At 36.0% G+C, this 25,535-nt stretch overlaps 1 protein-coding gene across 1 annotated transcript in view; it reads left to right on the forward strand.

Annotated features, from left to right (window-relative positions):
- LOC121330800 (dihydropyrimidine dehydrogenase [NADP(+)]-like) overlaps positions 1-25,535 on the forward strand; it is a 170,987-nt gene that overhangs the window by 95,023 nt on the left and 50,429 nt on the right. The window contains exons 14-16 of the mRNA XM_041277594.1: positions 10,855-11,019; positions 18,806-18,874; positions 22,839-22,922. Of these exons, the coding sequence (XP_041133528.1) occupies positions 10,855-11,019; positions 18,806-18,874; positions 22,839-22,922 (318 nt within the window). The remainder of the gene's footprint in view (positions 1-10,854; positions 11,020-18,805; positions 18,875-22,838; positions 22,923-25,535) is intronic.

The following is a 25,535-nucleotide window of genomic DNA, read 5'->3' on the forward strand; positions in this document are numbered from 1 at the left end:
ATTAACAATAAAAGCATGTATTGTAATAAGCCGTCAAAATGACTGCCATGGCGGTTCTAGTGATAAAGCCAGCACAGTTAGCAATTGTTTACTTTTAGTTGTTGTTCTTACTTGTCTCTTCCCTCCTCTGTAAAACCCACCCAATTCGGCCAAAGCTGCAGGTTTTTATATTGTGGCAGAGGGATTAACACACATTCGGCACAAGGTTTTTCATATGCGCGGTCAACAGCCAGTTTGTCAATAATCATTCACTGTTGACCACGCATTCTCACGATTTTATCTGGAGGGGGAATTTAAATCCCATCCAGACTGTAAACAATAATAACAAAATGGCATGTTTTTCAACACAAACAATTCATTTTAAGTAATAATACAACAAATAATATAATACACTCAATGCTACTAGCTGAGGGAGGTGTGGTGGAAACATAGTGTCTGAGCCCAGCTGTGCTGAAGCAGGAGGGGGAGGGGTTGGAGCTCAGACTCCGAATAATAAGTGCAAGTTAGTTCTGTTCAACTATCTCTTTTGTCCTATGCATATTTTACTAGTAAATGTATGCTATGAAAGTCTGTGTAATAAATGTTTGTGCTGTTTTTTTTTTTTTCTGTGGTTTATTTGAGACTTTTTTTTTTTTTCTGGGTTGATTTCACCCATTCTCTGCTTGAATTACAAATATTGAAAAAACCCCTTAAATTCTTTAAAACATAAACATGGATTTGGCAAAAAAATTAAAATCAAATAGTAGGAAGCCTATATGTAACATACTTCAATTACCCAAATTAAAATCAACCTTGATTATCTTAAACACCCAATTACCTAAACGAACTGTGTTGCATGAAGGAGTTTATAATTATCTTCACTGGTTACGTGGCCCTATTTCTGTTCTTAAAAAAAAAAAAAAAAAAAAAAAAAAAGAGATTCTGATCACTGCTTCAAACTATATCGTAACATACAGCTCAGTGTTTTAGCAAGGAGAGCATTCTGGAACTTCTTGAGGAGCATATCAAGTTGTGAGAGCTTGTCAAGGTGTGTTGTCCACAGCTGAGTAACGGGAGAGGAAAAAGAAAATTCTATTAACAGTTAACTGTTTTGTTTGGTAGGTGTACAATTCCTTAAGACCTTGGCTGAAATCGGCTGGTCCATTGAAATTCGAGAATGTGTTTCAGAACACTTTCCCTGTACAATAGAGTTGTCAAATGGTTTATCAAGGCTAAATTCCAGTGCGTAGATTTGTTGGTTAGATGTGATTGTGGAATTCAAGGTTGCTTGGCTTTATTGGTGACAGCTATAGAGAGAGGATTAAGAGGGTTGATGTTATCTTTGTAAGAAATCTAAACTAAAATCAATGAGGTTTATCACATAGACACAGGCTGTTGTATACAGCTCAACCTATCCTGAGCGTTATTTTGCTTAATATGGGAGAAGACAGAAGTTTGTAAATGTAGTGTTTTGGTGCTCACACTCCCTTTTTAATATACAACTGAACTAAAATCAAGACCCTGTGTATTGGTATCTGACCTTATTCTTTTCATTTTTGTATAAGTGTTTCAACATGGCAGACATGATCCCTTCAAAACTGCAGACTGCTTTATTGGTGTAAGAAAGGTAACTACACTCAAAACAGAAGACCAGTAAACATATGTAATATACCGATATTACAGTCCATTTATATTTATTCAGTATTCATTTTTAACCTGTCTTGATTGATTCATTGATTAAAATTTGATTTCTATTTTTTTCTCCATTTAAACATGAATTATATTATGTGTCAATGCTACTCTATAATAAATAAACATTTTGCTAAATTATTGATGCAAATAACCAAAATCACCCGGCTGCACCTTTTTATATGATTTGTGAATTGGCTTGTTCTGTATTTGTGAATGGGGTTGTTGTACTGTAGCACAGTCTTTGGTGGTTTCCATGGTTACTAATCACATCTGTTTTTTGAATATTGGATTTCTTAGTGAAACATGTAACACTGCTCTATTAATGCAGTACATCTAGAATATTTAATTTTAGGCTACAACTTAGTGTATATTTAATGCAAACATACACCACAAATATGTTGATGTATTTTTATTTACTTTTGTCATAATTGCATTGCAAATATAAAATGTTTAATGCCCTGTCCAATATAGTTACCTCTGAATAGATATCGGATTCTACATGCAACCACACACTGTCAAAATTATACAGAAGACACACCTGTCATTTCCAGAATAACTCTTAGCATTTTGTTGCAGGGGCTTATTTTTATGCAAAACAATTATAATATTGACAGTGGTGGCATAGGGACAGAGACAAGTTTGATCCAGTCCCCCAGGTCGAGATGGCGTTGGTCCTCGTGTGTGTTAAAACTTGGTGAAGGTTTTCATTTAAACCTTTTATGCAGGGTTTAGAAGATACTTTTTGCAGGGTCTTTTTGTGATATCAGTATTTTTTTTTTTTTTCACTTCTGTTTTCTCAAAGTGACATGTACTGTAGAATACAGGATTCAGTGATTGGCTACCAAGTGTTAGTACTGCACTTTAGAGACTGAGATGGATGGTCTCCAGAACTGCAATGCTGCCTTTTTTTTTAAAGTTCCTGTTTGTAAGAAATTGGTTGGCTAGTCAGACCATGGTGAGGTTCTGAAACAGCGATGCTTTGATTTTTGTACCATGGCTATATAAAGTGACTAATGTCTGGACCTTAATTCACTATCATTTTAGAGTTCAGAGATGTTGTTTCTTCTGGGCAACCAGCATTCTTTCTTCTTCATTATTGTGACAGCATACCAGCCAATGCTCTGTGATTCGTGTTCGCGTTTAGTGATATATAACAGAAGTACTTGATAGCATAACTACAGTACTTGGACAGACCCATCACTGTATCTTGTACCATATGATTGAAGCATTGTTTTCATTGAAAAAATGTCAGCCTGCACGCCTGTCAGTACGGTACAGTGGTGTGTGTATATTTTATTTCTAAAATGTATGTCAAATAGGCACCATTTGCAGGTTGCCACCCATAAGTGAAACTTTTAAAAACGAATAGCAAGTTGACAAACTTCTTAATGGTAAAACACTGGTGAAGTCTTTGGCCTGTTTTAAAGTTGATTTTGTTTTTGGTAATGATTCCATTGGGAGGACACACAAATGCTCTGTTGGACAAAGACAATATAAAATACTAATTAATAATCGCCAGTCATGGTTTATTCAGTAGAACCTAATCCCAATATTGTTTTCCATTCATAGGGGATGCCTCAGCGGGGCTTTGTAGTATTCTTTAAGATTCTATGTTTGCAGTTGCCAAAAAACACAAACAAAAATAAATAAAAAAAAACTGTGTGCATGCCTTTACTTGCTTACTTGCCCTCTGTAAACACAGGCTCATCATCTGTGGAATAATCTGCAAAAAAAATAAATGCCCCCAGATTTTGTTCCAACTCACTCATCATGGTGTGATGAGAGCTGCTTTTTGAGTCAATCCCCCATGCTGTACCACACATTGGCTGCTACTCTGTGTGCAAGTGGTTATGTAGTCAGCACAGCATGATAGCACCTAGTAAAAGAGTTGTTCAAGGTACCAGAAAGAGATGAGGCAAAACAGTACCACTGAGCAGGCAGATCTCTGAAGGGCTTAATCATATTTCACATAGTTATTGAAACATGTAGTCCGTCCAGTTCTACCAGTGCGATAATGACAAGACGCTTCAGACTAATTGTAATTGCAGATTAAAATGTTTTTTGTTTGTGTTTTCTGACAATAAGAAGCTTGTTACAGGGAATTCTGATTCACTACACTGTATAGGCCTATATTGCATTTACAGTACAGCAGTGTTCACTAAGTCGTTTGTTACCGAGCATTGGTTTGCTATTCCACCTGCTTTTTCATGAATGTTGTGTGTAGTATAAAAGGTTAAAGTCTGTGTAGACTTGATGAAAAGCCCTGTTGGTTTAAAGCATTTATTTTACGTCAGCAAGTAACTGAATATCCCCACATGAGTGGGAATAGGTAGAGCAGAATTGTTTTTGACAGGTTACAGCATGTTATTGGGCAAAAGGATAGTGTTATTTCCTAACAGCTTGAAGTCCTTTTATAGGAAATTTGTTGAAAAGGAATTGAAATGGTTACTACTGTAGCACAACCGCTGTATAAGAAAGCATGTTTCATCTGCTTTAAAAACATGTTAATATGTCCCCTGCTTTCCATGAAAATGTTTGTAAATGCGCACAAATGTATTTATCTTTGTTTTTGATGTGGTGCATGTCTTGCAAGACAGATCTCACTGAATACAATTTATTTGTTACATGAGGTACAATAAACTCTTATCTTGTGCTACAGAGTGCGGCACCTGATTTTTTTTTTTTTTTATTATTATTTTTTTTAAATGTGCCATTCCTATCCCTTCAGGCAATTTCATGGTTTCCAGTTGTTTAATATTAAAACTCTTTTGCAGAAATGCCCAGATAATAAATAATGCCAAGAGCTAAATGTTTCCAGGTCACAACTTCATTAAATACAGACTCGCAGATTTGCCCCATAGCCCTTGGGAAGCCCGTTTCAATTCTCCTTCCCAATCTTACGTGAGGGTACCTTGAGTTTATTAAAAAGGGCTCTGTTTCTATTCGCTATTCAGTAGTATGTTCCATGTCTCCATTCTGAATGATGTACAGTACCTTGGAAAGTAAAGAAACAGTGCATAAAAGCATTCTGTTGATAATTCTGTAAACAATTATGTTGTGCATGAATAGGTACGTTTGTTGCTAGCAAGGCCACAAAGTTGGTTTAAATTACTAACTTTAAAGTATGCACTTTTAAAGTGCAGGCATTTTTTTTTTTTTTTTTTTTTTTTTTTTGCAGAACCAAACAAAAATGGTAACACACTAGGGATCTGATACGTGATTGTAAACAATCTATAAACATGTTATTAATTATGCTATTAACAATTATAGAATATAAATAGAAATAATAAGCATTATTATTAGAGTATTATTACACACTTTTGTCATTGTTTTTTGTGCTATTGTTTATAATTGCTTATAACGGATATAGTCTGATCTGTTTGTCTGTCTATGCCTGTGTGTATATCTGTCTCATCAATTGTATGGGGTTGTTTTGTTTTTGCAATACAGTTATTATACACTTTTGTGTTTTATTGTTGTTTATAGCCACTTACAACAGATTCCCAAACTAAAGTGTTACCAAAAAATTAAACTATTCCTGAATCAATTTTCAAGCTTTTTTCATTTTAAAAAATACCACACATTTTTTCATTTGGCTTGACATCAATATCTTCTGAAGTGTCAGGGCAGGAAAAGCTGTAGTCTCTCGCATGACAAGTGTCATCCAGTGCCAGCACCTTAGTAAAGCCTATTTGTTTTGTTTGCGCTTCTCTTTTCTGCTGTGGTGTCACAGTCAGTCAGGGACAGGTGGATCTACAGTACTGTATTTAAGCTTCCAGTATTGAGGTTGAAAGGAATGTGGTGCAACTACACTACCTGGCCACTGATATTTGTGAGAGCAGCACAATTGCAAACAGTCTGCCAGAATTTCAGAAAAGCCTCAAAAGAGGTATGAAGATACCTCTTTTGATGTACAGAAGCTAGGACAGCCATGTTAGTAAGCTGTGGCTGCAAACAGTAATTGACTTTAAAATATAAATTTCTGAATGGATTTACATCCCTCAAGACATCTAACTATAAGCACCTTTTGGAGTATATACCATGTTATGTCAAGGCTGTAATCTTAAGTGACTGTTCAAAGAGTGTGACGGATATTTGTTTATTTCATTTTGGCCTCAAACCCTTGCTCCTCCCCCCTGCTCAACTAGATGAAAGTGCTTGATAAAAGGCTAATGTCACAGTGCACTTGTATGAAAGTCTTGATAATGCTTGTCATGAGGTCACTACTTTTTGAAGTGTGTTTTCATTACAGTCTAGTGTCCCCTTATATATATATATATATATATATATATATATATATATATATATATATATATATATATATATATTATCTAAAACTGTTTAATGATTAACTGTTTTACATTACTGTAGCTGGAATCACTGTTCTTGTTCAGTTTTTTGTCGACTGAATTTTTCGTGCTGTGAAACTTGCTTAGCTCTGCAAATACTGCACACTACTGAATTGCTCATGTTGTTTAAAAAAAAAAAAAGCAGGCTGTGAAGGATAATCAAATAAATTTTAACACTGAAGAGGTGGGCTATGTGTAAGCAAACTAGTGACACTGTCGGAAATCGTGTGTGATGGGTATGTGCATTGATTTATAATGGGAATTAATTTCACTCTTAATACAAGAATCCTGACTGCATGTACAGTACCTGTGGGCAAAATCTAAGCAGGTCAAATATATTATCGCCAAAGAGCTTGCCACATACAGCTTTGCTAGCTTTGCAGTTGCTTTTAATAGTTTTGTTTGTGATGTGTGTAATGCTTTTTCTTTACTTATGTAAGTGCCATGTTTCTAACTGCAAGAAGGGTCTTGTTGAAAATATTGAAAGTAATAAAGATGTATTCTAAAACATATGCTCATATTGTGAGGCTCAAATAAGTTAACTCAGTACCTCTAAAACTGAACAACCTGTGAAGTACGTCACCATTGTATAGATCAACCTAACTGTACATCACAATACTGATTTAATAGTGTAGTTTTCACATAAATAATCATAAAACACATGCAGTAGTGCTGAATGCAATCTGACTCGTATACGTTGAGGACAGAGGCCAGAAGCAACTCTGCCCTCCTGTGGTGCTATACCAACTTGTGTTTTATATATCACCATTATTATATATTCCTATTCTATATGTAACGAGTATAAGAAATTAAATGGTAGTGTTTTTAGTTATAACCTAATAATTATTTGTCAAACATTTCAACCATACCCCCTCAATGTTTGTCAAAATAATTGAACGTTTCTGTTAGATTATTGTACAAGTAATACATCTAAAATTAGTTTTAAGATATTTTTTAGAGGTGTTATAATCATTAGATGAACCATCATGAAGAATTTTTGCACCTACTTAGAATATAGCAGATGTGACAATTAAACATATGTGATATTGCAGGGAGGTACATACAATGTGAAAACTCCTTTTTCACAAGAACGGCAGCATTTGGCAGATTTAATGGATAAATAATCTTATATTGTGGTAATGGTAAACCGTATCAAACATATGGAGATTATGACTAATTAGTGCTAATTAAGGTTCCCTGTGTATCCTGTTTGAAAATGGCCAAATGTTATGAAATCGAGTCAGTATGCCTATTATCTTAATTGGTTTGTATGGGGTAGTTCTTAATTAAAACATGCATTACTTTACTAATGGAGCATAGATATATCATAATAAAGGTTTCTAAAAGTGTTGGTATAGCCTCACCATTGATCATGCAGGTATTATCATTATTATTTTTTTTTGCTGGCATTTTTTTTTTTTAAAATAACATTTTCTCCCAATTTAGAATAGTCAATTTTATAATTTTTTTTATTTTTTGGCACGGCTCACCGCTACCACCTGCGTACTGACTCGGGAGTGGCGAAGATGAACACGCTGTCCTGCATGTGTGTATATTATAACAGTACGACATCAATGCTTTGTTCTTATTTGTTTTGCCGCGATATATCCCGAATCCGCAGCATACGCGCCCCACCCACACTCAGTGGTATGATATATATATATCATATATATATATATATATATATATATATATATATATATATATATATATATATATATACACACACACACACACACACACTGAGTGTACAAAACATTATGAACACCCGCTCTTTTGATTTTGATGAATCCCGGTTCCTGCTGTTTCACGCTGATGGGAGGACTAGGGTATGGAGAAAATCACATGAGTATATGCATCCATCATGCCGCGTGTCAACATTGCAGGCTGGTGGTGGTGCGATGGTGTGGGTGTGTTTTCATGGCACACATTGGGCCCCTTGAGAAAAGTGGAGCAACGTTTAAGTGCCAGAGGATATCTGAACATAATTGCCAATCAGGTGCATCCCTTCATGGCAGCAGTGTATACATCTACAAATGGAGTTTTTCAGCAGGATACTGCCCCATGCCACAAGGCTAGGATTGTCCAGGAATGGTTCCACGAACATGACAGTGAATTTAGCTTACTGTAGTGGTCTGCCCAGTCACCAGATTTCAATCCAATTGAGCATCTGTGGGATGAGGTGGAACGAGCTATTCGGAGTAGAGATCCACTACCAGCCAACGTGGGAAGCGTTGGAGTCAACATGGGCCAGCATCCCTGTGAAACGATTTCGACACCTTGTAGAGTCCATGCCCCGACGAATTGAGACTGTTCTGAGGGCAAAAGGGGGTGCAACTCAATATTAGGAAGGTGTTCCTAATGTTTTGTACACTTGTAGTATATATATATATATATATATATATATATATATATATATATATATATATATATATATATATATATATATATATATAATATATATATATATATATATATATATATATATATATATATATATATATATATATATATATATACATGTATATATATACACAGACACACTACTGGTCAAAACTTTTAGAACACCTCCATTTTTCCAGTTTTTATTGAAATTTACAGTTTAATGTTTCAGTGTACTCTGAAATGAAAATAGAACAAATAAACAATTGGAGATAAAAAAAGAAATCATGGAATTGTTTTGTTTAACAAAATTTAATCTAAATTTTTTACTCAAAGTAGCCACCTTTTGCAAATATAACAGCCGAACACACTCGTGGCATTCTTTCTACAATGGAAATCAAATATTGTTTGGAAAGTTCTTCCCAACACTGTTGCAGAAGTTCCCACAAATGTGTTGCACTTGTAGGTTGCTTTGCTTTCACCCTTCTGTCCAGTTCATCCCAAATCAGCTCGATGGGGTTTAAGTCTGGAGACTGTGCTGGCCATTCCATGATTTGAAGCCTACCGTCTTGTTCTTTTCTTCTAAGTTAGTTCTGACATAGCCTAGAGGTATGTTTTGGGTCATTATCTTGCTATAGGATGAACTCCTGACCAACTAGGCGTGTACCAGAGGGTATTGCATGGCGCTGAAAAATGCTGTGGTAGCCGTTTTGGTTCAGGATGCCACTCACTCTGTGCAAGTTGCCGACTCTGGATCCAGCAAAAGAGCCCCAGACCATCACGCTTCCTTCTCCATGTTGGACAGTTGGTGTCACACACCGAGGAACCATACTTTCGCCTACTCAACGGCATACAAAAACCCTGCGTGATGAACCGAAGATTTCAAATTTTGATTCATCGGTCCATAAGACCCAGTCTTCAGTAGTCAACTGGCGGTGCTTCATGGCCCAGGCAAGCCTCTTTTTCTTATTTTGCCATCTTAGCAATGGCTTTCTTACTGCCACTCGACCTGTCAAACCTGCAGCTCAAATTCTTGTCTTCACAGTTGAAACTGAGACTTGCTTACTTCGACCACTGTTAAGCTGTGCTTGAAGCTGTTGACCTGTGAGCCGCCTATCACACAAGCTGTTGACTCTCAGAAACTTGTCTTCTGATTCTGTTGTGGCTTTGGGTCTGCCAGACCTCTTCCTGTCAGTTTCCTCCAGTTTCCAAGTGCCTTTTGATGGTGTAGGAAACTGTACACACTGACACCTTGTCTTTGCAATTTCTCTAAAGGAAAGACCTACACTTTTAAGGGTTATAATGGTCTGTCTGTCTTCCTTTATTAATTGCTTTTTTCTTGCCATTATGATAGTAATATACAATTCTTGCAGTACAATACTGTCCAAATAATGCTTAAGAGGGTGTAGTAACACAGTCTGTTCCAACACTGCTTTTATGCAGACAGAGGGTTTGAGAGTAATCAACAAAAGTTGGGACACCTGTAGGAATTGTTAGCATCAACTTTCAAGGCTTAATTTACTTCCATTGCTGCAGAACAGCTGTAAGTTGTTAACCCATTACTTGTTTCCTGAAAAAGGCCTTTTAGTTTTTGGTAACCTAAATTTGTTTTTAACCTCTGGCAGTTTACCGCTTACCTTTGTACCATTTCATATTCACTGGACTTGAACTGCTTAAATTTCAATAAAAACTGGAAAAATGGGGGTGTTCTAAAACTTTTGACTGGTAGTGTATATATAATTAAACCTTTTTTTTACTTTTTTATTGTGTTTTATGTTGTATTTTCATAGATGTATTACAATAAAATATACTTATTCTGTCGTGGTTCAAAAAGTATATTTCCCTTTTTATTTTATGTTGTAAAGAGGATGCATACAAATCCAAACATTTTCAAGACATGTCTTTTTTCTGCAGGCCCGATTGGGTTTATGTGCATCCAGACTAACATTAAAGTTGCATTTGAAAGTGTTTATGATGGTGTCAGATCAAATACAGCCAAGCAGCAGATGGCACAACAAACAGCAGGAAATTGATCCCCTGCAGAATTTCAGAATTACCTTCCTATTCCAGGCTGCCCTTGCTTTCTAACTTTGCCAAAACCAGTGACCCATCATTTGTGCAGTGCATTACCTAAAGTAATTGTGCCAGCTTCACTGTAACATCATGGTCAAATTCTGCCTCTGTCGTATGTCTTCACACAAGTAAGCAGTAGGTGCATTTTATACATCAAAAGACATCTCTGAAGATAATATTTCCCAGCACTTTTTATGTTGGTTCACACTAGTGAGGGTAGGGCCCCTTACAATTCCATAACATCGGATGACTAATGTCTGTGTAACCGTTTTATCTGGAAATTCTACATTTACCGTAGTAATGAAATAAAATGTAACCTGCTATAAAGTATGATGTTAAAATGAACTCTGACATGTGCACTTCTGTCTTTATATAACAGGATATCGTCACCAACGTTTCTCCAAGGATTGTACGTGGAACTACTTCAGGCCCAATCTTCGGCCCTGCGCAAAGCTCTTTTCTGAATATTGAGCTCATTAGTGAGAAGACTGCAGCGTACTGGTGTCAAAGTGTGATTGAACTGAAGAGAGACTTCCCAGATAATGTAAGGATTGTTTTCTTTTTTGGTTTTTTCGGTGGGTAGAGGTCAGTACAAGTATTGGTGCTCAGAAGTGCTGCTATAATGAATTCTAAACTCTCTATAATTCTTTAATAGTAGACATATGGCAGTGGGGCCTGGACTTTTTAAAGGACTTTTCTTTAAATACATCTCACCGAAAACCAATCTGATATACTTCGTAATTCAAATATTTCAAAGATGTAGTACTGCAATGTACAGTAATCCCCACCTTGTGCTTCACTTTAGGCACACACATGTTTTTCATTACCAGAATAAAGTCTAAAGTCTCCACATAGGACAAAAAGTAATTAATCATATTTTACAGCAGACATGTTAAAAAGCTACAAAGTCATTTTGTTGTCTTAGTCAGTGCTTAACAACAGTGGTAACATTTTTGCAAAAGTTGGTTTTAAAGTTTAGAAATGATTTTATAAGATTGAGTACTTCTGTTCTTTTGAAATCATGGCAAGACCAACGACTCCTAACCGTGATCATCCACTTTTTAATAGTCTCCTAATCACTTCCTTTAAAACAAAATGGTCACAAGATCTGAATTGGAGTGATTCCAGGTGTCAAAAGAAGCAATCATTTCCTTTGCAAACATGTAGAATTATTAGTATTTCACAAAGGACTTAATGCTCCTTTTAAATAACGTTTTGATCAAAGTGACATCAAGTATGCACAGAAGCTTATATTAATACTCAGTACGGAACTACCCACTGCTAGCAAAAGAGCCATGCTCATTAGGTCTAAAGTTAATTGAAACACACAGACCTGACTGTCAGATGCTGAAAAGACCACTCAAGTTCTTTTAAATTCCTGTTTTATTCAAGCACAAAAATGTGAACATTCTTCTAATATCCATAACGTCAGACAGAATACAAATACATCACACAGGGTAAGACAGAGTGAACATATACAAAAAGGACAACTCTCATTTCCCTTTTGCAGTTTGTTTCAAATTTCTGTGCCAGACAATATTATGTCATAGTACACTGCAGACTGTACATTTTGATGTTTTGGTTCCACAAAAAAAAAAAAAAATCTAAATGAGAAAATTCTTATTTCTAAACCAGTCTGTCATGCAGCAAAACGTACACGTTATACCCATCAGTACTTCAGCTTTTTAGTTTTAATACAAAAATGTGTTTTTACCATCGCTTTTGTTCAATTTCTTTTGCATCAAAGCACAGCTCACAATTCCTTGCGAACATGAAATGAAACAAGTGGTTTACTTACTGCCGTGTACGAAAATAAGTTTATTTACCAAGTATAATACAAGAATCCTTTCTTTGTTAACCTCTTTAGATGTTTTTCTGGAGGATTTGTATAGCAACCCTAAGCACATTGTTCTCTGTTACATGCTGTCTCTACAGGGAACATGCTTTTTAGATCTAATTCTTTGCCTCAGACGAGTTCCACACTATGTCCCCTGGGTCTCCTGGGCCATTTATCTGAGGATACTTACTTTTTCCATATTCTTGTTATCAGTGTGTTCTCAGGCACTGTGTTGTAATTATTGTCCTGTTTTTCTTTGCGTCAGTAAATGAGGTTGGGGGGGGGGGGGGGTGGTATTTAGAAGTACAGCATTCACAGAATTAAGGTGTGTTGTTAATTGTTGCTACCATGTTTAAAACCATTCAAAATCCAATTGTAAACCGAATACTGTATAGATTTTAATTCTTTACTAGACAGTCTTATGGTAGTGGTACTGTTTAATATTACAATGACTGATTTACCCAGCAATTCATTTTCACAGTGTTTCTAGAGCCTAATCAAGTATCTATTTTGCAATTTTACATTGTACTATTCTTTTCCTTCCAATAGTTCTGTACCTGTTGGTAGTATAGTAGTATTTTGTATATAACTCAGTGCATAGCCATATACAATTTTAATGTCTGGAGCTAGTAATAGTTATATCATTTCATATGTCTTTTTTTTTTGGCATCCTCTATGTGATTCACTGGGGGGGTGGATTCAGACTTGTGAATTCTTAATGCTTGACTTAAGTGTTATATTACAGTATATGCCTGAGTGATACATGCATATGTGTGGTGAAAGTAACACAAAGTAAATAATATAATGCAAACTAAACTATTAATAAAAAACTAATCTATTAACAACAAGAGAGCATAACTTTAATTGAAATTAAGTTTACTCAAGGACAACAAACAGCACACCTTAAATTTAAATTCAATTTGCCCTAGTTGTGGAATTTTTATTTGAGCTGTGTACAAAAAAACAGCTTCCCTTAAGTTGAAATTTAGTTTTTGCAAGGGTGTGCAAGATCTTTTATTTGAGCGTGTACTTTTGCTCCACAGTTTATTTAAATAAGCTTTATTTGAACTGTGCAAGCACAAAGTGTCAACCACTCCCATCAGTCTCGCCCACTTCCATCAAGGAAATCGAGGCTTGGTCTTGCTGCTGCCGACACGTTCAGCCAATCACAGCTAACTTTAGTTGGAACACAAAACTGACACTCAACAGATGAGGGGGCTGCGAGCTTTACAGAAGGACTGTAGAAGTGTTGTTGTTGCAATTCTTCTGTATGGCTAGTATATGACCTTAGGCCCAGCTGCTGGCTATGCTTCCGTTCGTTTCATGCAGCAGCGTGGAAACCAAGACCCAGTTTCAGATCCCCATTTACTGTTACAGTCTCTCGTAGGTCAAAGAGCTAGGGCTCTTCAAAGCTGATTTCAGCCTTCTCAGAACATGATTTCACCAGTCTACAGTTCAGCTTCCATTTCGTTCCTCTGAACTACTTCTCCTCAGCACTACTCCTGATTGTCAAAGTTCAGTCTTGGGTTTCATGTCAGGAGTGCTAACTTCGCCCCCTGTCAACTGTATTTATGAGATGGACTGTTTTTTGTCCGAGGTGTCCAAGCACTCAAAACCGTCTGGTTTGTACCCTCGTCAAGACACTGCCAGTGCCAAAGGACTCATTCAGCGATGGTGAAGATAAACCACTTGTCCAATATTTAGTTTACAGCTTTTTAAAAGCTTTATCAGTGTTAAAGTTTGTGAAAGGAAACCAAGTGGACACATAAAATGGCTTAGGACCCCATTCTGGATATTCCATTTCTGTTAATTTCAGACACAGAATGACCCAGTCTGACGCTACAGTTATGTATTGAGTATTAGCTCACATTCTAAGGGGGAATCATTTTAAAGCTTGAGCATTTCTCTTTAACATAAAGTAAATTGCAGAGTGCACAAGTAAGCATTCACAGGCTATGCCGTAAAATATACACACGCAACCTTCTTTTCCTGCATATTACACATTGTGAGGGCTTTGCCACCTCAAGCTGGGTGTGATGTTGAAGGTTAAGCAATTGTCTCTCGAATAGAGTATGGCGCACTGTGGCATGTACAGTACTATTAAGTGCTATTTAGCATGAAAATTAGTGCTTTTATTATGAATTATTTTGGTCAAATTGTGAAATGGAAAATATGAAACAAGCAAAGAACAAAACCGTAAAGAGACCGCAAAGACAAATGTAAAATCACAGTTTGAGCAGAGTCTTCAAAATCTGTTTGCGGACTGTGCATTTGCTCAAAGCACAGATTTGATTATATCTCTTTACTGAAGCTGTGTCTTTTCTGTTTTGTTCTTTGCTTGTTAGATATTTTCTGTTTCACCAAAATAATTTGCTCAGTTTACTGAGTTGACCTTTAATTTCATTCTTTGATAATTTGTAAATGCTGAATCCTGACTCAGTGTAACACACACACACACACAGAGTGTGTGTATATATATATATATATATATATATATATATTATATATATATATATATATATATATATATATATATATATATATATATATATATATATATATATATATATGCATTACATTAAGGTCAGTATACACTAATGTGGACTTGTCAGGCTCATATCAGAGGTTGTTTGGTCTTACTGCATCATACTATAATTGGACTTTTGACTAACCTGTTATTTTATTTATGCATTTTTTCTGCGCTAGGATCAATATCAGTAAAAATTTGATACACAATTAAAATTACTTAGATCTTTGAAACATTGATTTATGAATAGATGCTCTCTGAATGTTAATTTATGATTTTGGTTTTTTTTTTTCACTAGTTTTCTTTTTTATCTTTATACAAATGTTTGCTAATATTCAACACGTAACTGTGCAAATAAGTAGCTAACTTCAGCCTCGAATCGGGAATAAGTAACTACCTTAAGCCTGGTCCTTTGGTAAAGCTCGGAGCCCGTATTTACACCGGACATGCACAGAAATTTCGCTATGCGGTGTGAAAGCCTGCATCGTACAGTATTCTATAACAAACAAAAAAAAAGTTACTTTGATGTGAAAGGACCTTAAACTAAATTTTGTAAATTTAAACTTGCCAGCAGTCAAAAGCAATAGTCTTTGTATTATTGGTTTTTATGCACTCTTTAAAAGCTCTTGCGTATGCTGATGTAGCTAAACCTACATTATTTGGTGGCCTTTCCGTGACACTTCCATGAATTCTTGTTTTTTTTTTTTTTTTTTTTTTTAGCAACTTGCCAGTGAAATGTACTAAAAATCACTGTGCCAAAATTGTATCCTTAGTTATAATTGAGCAGTTAATTTAAGGCTTATTTTGTATTCATAAATCTATCGTGTATCGATATGTATACATTTTAAAAGTATTTATTCTTTGGCACACAAAATGTCTCCATTTTTGTAATGTTTACACCAGCTGTGCATGTGAGTACATGCACTTGTTTGTTGAGAATTTCACCCCTGCTTACGACTGTAGGTTTTGCATTACTTATCATTTGTCTACTAAGCTTCTATCAAGTGAAGACTGAGCCCTTTAATCTATCTAAAACTGAAGTAATCTAATCAAATTTTGTATGCCAGGGATACAAACTATGAATTCAAAATGAGGCTAAGGAGTAGTTAGAAGATAAAGTATTGTGACATTGAGTATTGAAAGCTATATCTAGGAAAGCACTTGTCTGAGATTAGTTAAATTGTTCATTGGAATTGGTACATTTTGTCTGTTAGTGGTTGTGAGTACTCATTGCTGCTTGTTGCTTGTAACAGGGGGGAGTGTTACGTGTGTGGGTGAACACTGGATTAAAAATCAGGACACATAGCATTGCTTTTGACATACCTCAGGTTTTATTCAAACACAATAGCAGTTCATGAATTAGTGATTGCAGTTACACAGTGCCACCACTAGGATAGCAACAATGGTAACCTAGTGTCGGTGAAGCAGGTAAAAAAAAAAAAAAAAACGCAATGAAAACACTGCTAATAAATAAATTAAAGGTGCCGTCAATACGGCTAGCGCTACCTCCACTGCAGGGAAGGACCCGCTGCAGAGTCTGTACACTATGCCCTCGCTATACTTTGGCAGGATTTCCAAAATCCCCTGAACCCACCCTAATCTTGAACAATAAATAGTCCTGTTACTCACATAGCAACTGCTTCGTAGCACAGAATGTCAGGGTTGACAAACACTTCCTGGTTTGTAGTTTCACTCTCTTGAGGGTTCGCTGGCTGCCTGCAGGTGGGTTGCTTCTTTGGGCAATGCCTTCACTGACCTGTCTCACAACACACATCTTCCAGCGTAGCACGCGTCCCTTTCTGTAGCGTAGCCTTTTCTTATGAATGGTCACGCCCTCTTCAGGATCCACCCTTCAGCCAATCAAGGACTTTCGATCCACCAAGCTCCCGACCAAGTCTCCCTGCTCAATCGGTTGTTTGGTAACGTGTCTTCCATTGCACGACCAGCTGCTTGCGCAGCAGCACGTAAACGCAGAAGAACCAGCTACAGACTATCCCTTGCCACCTTGCTGTTATACTTGTTTCCTTTGTAAATACAGCAATATAGTTACAATATAGGAAGCTACTTGATATAAACAGATATTTTCAAGAGAGACCTGGGCAAGAAGACAGTAATTTGCATGAAGAACACAAACACCGTTCATCCCTGATAAGTGTCATTAAATAACATTACGTACAAAAAATGCATTACGTTTAAAATAAGAACATGTTTCTGTTACGTAATCTTCAATTCTATGTTTAAAATCTTGCACAGATGTCAGACTACTAAGTTTGATTTCATTTTAGATATATGTATTTGGTGTGAACATAAAAGCACACAGTGCTTTTCGTTTGTAGTTCCAGCTTGGTTACAACACATTCATGTAGTATGTTTTGTTGCAAGGAACGATTATTTCCATTATTACTTTTATCAACACATGGTGGACTTCAGGGTCACAGTGCCCTGTTATTCAGCACACCTGTTATTTGCTGGAGTTGCAGCATCCTCTCAACTTTGCAGAAAACCCAGCCAAGCTGATTTGAATGCATGCCACACTAAAATAAAAAATAAAAAATCAAGGTCAAAGACTGCCTGTTAAAATTATTCATAAAAAAAATAATAAAAAAATAAAAAAAATTTGGATGCTTATAAGTCGTGGCTGTCAGCCCATGCTGCATTGATTGCATTTATCATCTTGCAGAATCTTCTTGTTACACCAACACCAAAAGAATAGATTTATGGAGAGAAGGTGCATTGTCCCCAATTTTTAATATGTCCATATCTGCTGCGATTGACAGTTTCCACAGTCGTGAATTTCCCCAGAGACGCGGTGTTACGGGTGTTGGTGGATGGCATCGCTTACTTCAATGTTCCATTATTAAATTGATAACAAGATAATTCCTGTGCATCTCAGAGACATGACAGGATTTACAATTGTTAACTCTCTCACTGAATGGGATTTGATGTTCTGGGGTGGTCTCTAATAAGCAGCATATTTTCATTTCTGTGCAGCAGCAGCAAATAAAGCACTGGCATTTACATAGGAACACCGCTGTGAAATATAGTCAGATTGTATCACAACAGCCGAGTTGCACTGACAGCGCTCCAGCTAGAGTGATATATTTTCGTATCTGGCTTTTCCCAATCACGATGGATACAAAAAGCACATTCTTGGTATGTAAATCCAAATTTTGTTCAAAAACAAACAAACAAAAAAGAAAAACCTGAAAAAAATTCCTTAATACTCTTAAGTTGCACATGCAGTCATTCTTCCCCATCAGGTTTAACACTAACAGACTGCGTTTATAAGTTCATCAATAGATGTTAATGATACTTTCACATTGCTGCTGTAGTTTTATAGTGTTTCTAAAGTATAGAACTAAGCCATGTACAGTAGGTAAGGGTTTCATATGTGCGTCTGATTTAAAGTATTTAATACAAGTCGGGTGTTTTTTTAGGAGTTGTAGTTAATATTTCTCTGGAAATTTAAACTTGCCTCATTATGCAAATAAATTGTTTTACCAAAAACATATTCAGTAACACAGGACTGGTTGTGTGTGTATTCCTGTATTCTTGAAATAACAATAATAAGGAGCTGAATCTATATTTCCATTTTTATGGAAAGATAATTGTGTGTCTAGTAAAGAAAAATAAAGACTTATCTAATCTAGCCTTGCCACAAGGGCTCTTAACTAATACCATGCTTTTGAAGTTTTTATTGTTTTAATAATGCTTGCACACCAATGGATTTGTCTTGATCCTGTAAGTTATAAATATTGATTTTATCACTTTGCGCAAGGAAGGATGAGGCTGCTCTTTTTAAACACGAGAGAATAGCTTTCAGATCCATTTTTGAACATGTTGAAACAAGAGGAACATTTTAAGTGTTTTTTATCCCAAAATCGACTCTTCTGTTTAATTCCTTAAGGCCTTGCACAGTAAATCAAACTGTTACTGTAATTTTACCTTTCCTCTCTTTTCTTCCAGATTCTTATTTCCAGTATCATGTGTAGTTATAACAAGGACGATTGGACAGAGCTCTCAAAAATGGCAGAGGTTAGTATCCGTGGCTTTTTAAAAATTGCCTAAACATATTTTTTTCATCATCATTGCTTATTGATAATATATTCATGGTTAGATGGCAGGTGTTAAAACTAAATGAAACTTGCCATTGCAAAATTATATCGACTGCCTTTCTTACAAAATGTGATATCGATTTACAGTTCAAATGCTAATGAAGTGCTTGCAGCTCCAAGCCACGCTTACATGGCTCACTCTGGGCTTCAAATTTAGGTAATTTTACTAGGATGAGTGACTGGGGGACGCTATATTGCCAAATACTGTGTTAATTGCACTGTAAAATGTTCTTTTGCAATTGTCTAAAATTTTTCAATATTTTATTTTTAATATGAAAAACATATTGTACTTGTAAAATATAATTATTAGAATTTTATAATTGATACTTGACAAATACAGTATACAGCATGTATAATGCAATTTGACAGTAGCGAGAGATATTGATTATGGTATGTAATAAATGTTTCATATAAAGACTTCTGAACTGTGTAAAATTAAGTTACATATTTAAATAGCTGCCTAGATAACGAAAGGGGTATACTGGCAACAGCAAGGATTTCTAGACTAGCCGACTACAGATGTTCCTTCACCATGTCTGAGTGCCTTGAAAGCAGTCATTCCAGTCCTGTTCTGATTGCTTGCCTGATAGAAGAGCCCCAAAGAAATTGAAAACTCTTCAACCTAGAAACAGGATGCACTGGATGTGTGTTTTCCTCAGATTTGGTATGAAACAGGACAGTCATAAATCAGATGTATTAGTGCGCAGTGTTATTGATCAGTGGCTTAGCAGGAATTTGGCTGAACGTTGAAAGACCGTTTTGTAGAAACAATTATTACCTACATTTAGCTGTTCTGGTGTTATTATTTTTTTAGTCTACTGTCTGACATTTGTCATTTACTATGCCCTGCAATTGTCTGTGTTCCTCAGGCTTTATAACCAGTTTTTTTAAACCTTTTTTTTTTCATAGCAATATTAAACCTCTGTCTGGTCCATTTACCACACAGGATATAAACCCCAATTGCTATCAATCAAAAGGGGAATTAATAGCCTACTGTTTGTTATAGCATATAAATCTGATGTTATTTTCAGAGGATGACATCACGATGGATTTATGTGCTGTAACGAATAATAATTGTTAAATTGCTTAACAATTAGAATATAATTAGAATATAAAATGTAGCTCCTCCCACCTGCACCCCTCAATTAAACATTAAACTACAATAACATCAGAAATTGTAATAGTGAGATATTAAATAAAATGTGTGACAAATGAAACATTAAAGACATTGAAATGTATTTAATGTCCTGCTCAGCCTGAGTCTGGAATCTGTGATTTCCTGGTTTGTTCCTGCTTGCTGGGAAGAAGCCAGTTAACAAGTTTTGAGTTATATCTGCTCAAAATTAAAGCTTGTTCTTTTGGGGTCCCCCTGGGGGTTTATTCTGGGTCCAGTTTTCTATTTTCATTAATCATTTGTCTGACTCGCTTCCAATCTACGGAGGGTAAAGCACTGGAATAGATGAATGAATTTAAACATCGGAATGGGCACCTCTTAATAATACATGCACTGATAACCTTCTGTGTTGGCCAAGACCATCCTAAGATTTGGAAAACACTTCATATTCTTCCTGCATCATTCCCATGTTTGAAATGAATATGCTCATTTTATTGTAGCTTCTGATATTTAGGTTTTAAGGGATAAGCACTGCCAAAGCAACACAAATAGAAACTGAACATTAGGGGTGTTTAAATATCTTGTGCTGACTGGGCAGGGTTGGTAATTACACTTCTGTGCTCTGCTCGGTAATATCAAACACGAATACCATAAAGCACACACAGTGACTCCTGTGCTGTTTTTTTGAGCAGTTTTTGGTAAGCTGTAACACAGCATAACTCCAGAACCCTAGTTTGAATAATACCAGGCAACTGGTATTGACCAAAAAAAAAAGATTGTTAAGAGTGTATACCAGAAAATGGGTCAGGGATTAAAATCCCATAAATCTTATGTGTAATACATTGTTATGAATTTAATGCAGGGTTCTGGTATCTATTTTATTTCACATGCATAAACATGCATTTAAAATTCATATTCTACAAGTTTCACAACATTTATCATGTATTAAAATGTATGTACATATCTATCTAAAAATGCATGAGTCTATTAATGGGATTAAAAATTTGGTTGGCTTGTTACAGAAGCTGGGAGCCCCTCTCACTCCCAGCTTGTACTCATAGCTCCAGGGGAAAAGATAAGAAAAATCTCTTCTTTTTACAAGCTGAAGCTGCTGAAGCTCTGACTAAATCACTGACTGCCACAGAACACTTTGCTTCACAGACCAGGATTTGCTTCCCCATCCTTTATTCAAACCTAAGCTGACAATAATAACGATCACATGGGTTTTGCCTTGCAAAGTATACCAAAGCTTCTTATTGTGATCCATAATGATAGCACTTAATTTTGTGTCTCTGGGCCTTTTGTAGAATCCAAGAAAATGCTGTTAATATAAAGGGCTTAGTAAAGAGGGGTGAAATTAAACATTATTGGTAATTGGCTTTGTGATCTTTTAGCATTGTGCCTGTTTTATACCTGTATTCACCTAATTGACCATGAAATTTTTTGCAGAATCCATGCTTGACATGAGCTCTCCCATTCCTAAAGCTGACTGTGATAAATTACTTTACCATGCCACTTGCTCCTCTGCTCTTTGTAAGGCTAAAATGCTTATTATTCTTTTCCTCTCTAATGGTTGTCAGTTTGAGGAAAATCATAAATCTGTCACTGGACTCACTCTGGCAGGTTTGTAGAGCTTTCATAATTGTTTAAATCCCTCTTCTGATGCATTTGAAAAACGCTTTTGCAAATGTAATTGCCTGTCAGACGCATTTCCTGCTCAATAGACTTTGAACTCTTCACTCTGTCATTTATTTATACAGCATGTTTTTAAATACCCAGTTTGTTTAATTGAAAATACATTTGAGATTCTACTTCAGTTTAAGATCAATACATTTTTTTACCTTTGTATACAGTACATGTACACCATGCACTTTATTACATTATGGTTTCCTGTTCTCACCACTGCCCCAATTGTAGATTGTAGATTAAGTTCTTGGCTTCTCATTAAGTAAGTAAACTCAGGACTTTACCGTTTTATTGGTTACTTGGAGTGTCCGTAGATTAGCACAACTGTAGAATTCAGTAAATGTCTTAATAGATTAAAATGAGTAACCTTTTTATAGAGCAGCAGATACAGCAATGTATACATTATAAACAGCAGTAGATACACTGTAAGCAATGAGAAGTTAAGGCAAAATGTTGTCCTAGTGTCCCATTGAAGTATATTGCTACAGCTATGCTACATAATATGCTGCAGCATTTACATTCTGCAAATATTTGGAGCTGCCAGGGCAGAACATTGTGCCACAAAAAAAGTGAAGGCACTTCAGCACGATGTCAGTGACTAAGGCTGGGACCAAATCAAAACTTTGACAACCTGCTAATCACACTTAACAAAACTGTAATTAAAAGTGTTTTCTTTTTTTGTAAGTATCTTATTTCTTCTACTCATAAAAAGAATACGCTATTAAATACAGTTTTGTTAAGTGCGATTAGCGGCTTGTCAAAGTTATGATTTGGTCCCAGCTTAAATCTGTTAAATATTTGTGTAATTAAGAATCCTGAATCATACGTCCAATTTTTTCTGTAAACGTTAACACACAGTTATTGACGTTAGGAATAGTGTGCTAGAAAAATGGCACCTCTCCTTTTTTAATGGCCATTTTTCCTCCTTACAGTAAGTGTATTTATTTAACAAAGACATGTAAGTAACATTTGTAGAACATGCTACCTTGAATTATGCAAAGCTAGTAAAAAAAAAAATGTCTAATTCCTGCTGCATTTTTAACTAAAATGATTTTACAGTTTAGCATGTTCCATATTTTCACAGGCTTCTGGAGCGGATGCCCTGGAGTTAAACCTATCCTGTCCACATGGCATGGGAGAGAGAGGCATGGGCTTGGCCTGCGGGCAGGTAAGACCTCAACTTAAATCTCTCTCACGTCTCTTCAGAAATACAGCACTAAAGCACTGGTGTGTTTTATACCTCAAGGCATAAATAAACTAGCCACAGAGTTTCAGTTCTGCATTATTACATATTTAATCTTTGAAAAGCTTTAAAATAGATATTGCAAGTGCATTTGTGCAACTGGTAAATGAAAAAGGGGGAGGGGGGGATTACAAAACCCAAAGATGTGTGCAGTGAATGAATACAGTATGCATTAACAAACAGAAAAGCACGATGATTTATTTTTTTTCCATTCATTTAGAACCCCTGCAACACTAGATAATCTTATTAACTGAATCATGTTGTCAGACATTGATCTTTCTTTTGATTAAGAGGCTGTGTGGTCCAGTGGTTAAAGAAACAGGCTTGCAATCAGCAGGTCCTTGGTTCAAATCCAGGCTCACTCACTGTGTGACCCTGAGTAAGTCACTTAACCTCCTTGTGCGCCATCTTTTTTGGGTGAGATGTTGTTGTAAGTGACTCTGCAGCTGATGAACATAGTTCGCACACCCTAGTCTTGTATCTAGGGTGATGGTGGTCCACTATTAAAGGCGCTATATAAAAATAAAGATTATTGTTATTAATTTCACGATTCAGTTTGAAAACTGTAACTTTGTCAAAGAAACCAAACACCGCCATTGCCACCGTGGTCAATGCCAAAGTTGTAAATGGATAAGCCATGATTTGTAGTTCTGTAATATTATTTAAAGAGTAGAATTAATTTTTAACACTTTTATTAATCGGCTATGAATCTTCCTTGAATTCGGAATGCATACATGAAATATATAGGATTTTCAAAATTCCAAAAGGTAATAAAAGTAATACAATATATGTGTGCCTGTACTCTTAAGATGCCATTTGCAGTAGCAATTGGAGGTGCTAATCTATATGTACAGTATATTTAATGATTATAATATTTATTATTACAGACAGCACACTGCAGTCAAGCTAAAAAAACATTATAAATGAACTTGCTAAAATGTTGTGGATGCCATGTTCTATTATTGGTTAGTTTCACACTATTATTTAATGTTTTAGGCTAGAATACAGTGGGCTAAACAGCTGTAGTAGTACAGTATAAAGAAAAAAGCCACTTAAATACTATTTAGCATAGTATAAGCTGCAAGACTGACTATTGAGGAAAAAAATAAGTAATGCAGCCAGAACTTCTAAATTAATAAATAAATACATAAATAAATAAATAAAGCCATTCAGAAACCTTACTTGGGGTCATATTAATTAACCATGAGTTATGACACTGTACTTGGAAATAAGGCAGTTTATTAAGATGTTGTCTTATTAGGACATAAATGCAGTTTTTTTCAAAGTGGGTGGCACGGTGGTGTGGTGGTTAGCACTGGTGCCTCACAGGGTCCTGGGCCAGTTCGATTCCGGCCTAGGGGTCTGTCTGTGTGGAGTTTTCATGTTCTCCCCATGTTCGCGTGAGTTTTCTCTGGGTACTCTGGTTTCCTCCCACAGTCCAAACACATACTGTTCAGGTTGATTGGTCACTCTAAATTGCCCTGTGTGTGTGGTGCCCTTTGATGGACTGGCGTCCTGTCCAGGATGTAGCCCCGCCTTGCGCCCTGCGTCTGCCGGGTTAGGCTCCGGCTCACTGCGACCCTGTAAAGGATTAAGCGGTTAATGGTAATGGGTGGATGGATGGATGTTTTCACTGTGGTTTGTGCATAGATAATGCATTTAAAATATTCTAAAAACAGGACAGCAAGGAGTAACAGTCATGATACAGTACTATTGCCATGCAATTGATAACATGTTGTTCTATTGACATGATGGTATTCTCTCTGGACAAAGAAAAGCTGATGTAGGCAGAACTTTCCAAAGCCCACTTTGGTACAATGTCGTAAACAATGAAAATACAGAGTGAAATTATTGTGACTGTCGAGGCCAGAGACACGTGTGCAGTAATAACGAGTCTTAAAGGCTTTATCTAGCTTGAGGTGGCAAGATAAGGCATGGTTTTCTATCTTGCTATTCTGACTATTTATTATAGTCCAGGGACTTAAAATTGTTTTCTTCTAAACAGGAGACAAAGCTATTTTCTTCCTGCAGTGCTCATAAATTACAAGAGTTATATTCTTTGCTTTAAATTTTCTCCTGTAAGACATAAACCTAATGAAAGCTCTATGCCTGCAGGCAGGTAACCTCTGTGTGAACTAAAGAGAGGCAATACCATTTAATCACACCATTCGACAATTTTTCTGAACAGCTGTGGAAAACATTAGTTTTGTTTTATATGGGGGGATTATTTGAGTTGGTGACAAAGTACAAGTTATTGGTATTTATGTTATGTATTTTGTTGATAGTATTCTTAAGAATTAAAATCTACTGATGGAATTTAGTCACGAAAACAATTTTAAAAGTAGGTCTCTTCCTTGCACAAAAAAACCAGACCACAGATCTAATATTCCCTATTTTTAAGACTGACCTTGTCAATGAGATTAAAGATACATTTACTTAACTGCTAAGCTAGAGTCCTGTAATAATCTCAGTCTGCAGGAAACGGTTTTCTTTTGGTAAAATTGACAACTGAATTATTTTCTCATTGTCATGTATCAT

This window comes from Polyodon spathula, chromosome 18 (assembly GCF_017654505.1).
Source record: "Polyodon spathula isolate WHYD16114869_AA chromosome 18, ASM1765450v1, whole genome shotgun sequence".
NCBI classification, from domain to species: domain Eukaryota; kingdom Metazoa; phylum Chordata; class Actinopteri; order Acipenseriformes; family Polyodontidae; genus Polyodon; species Polyodon spathula.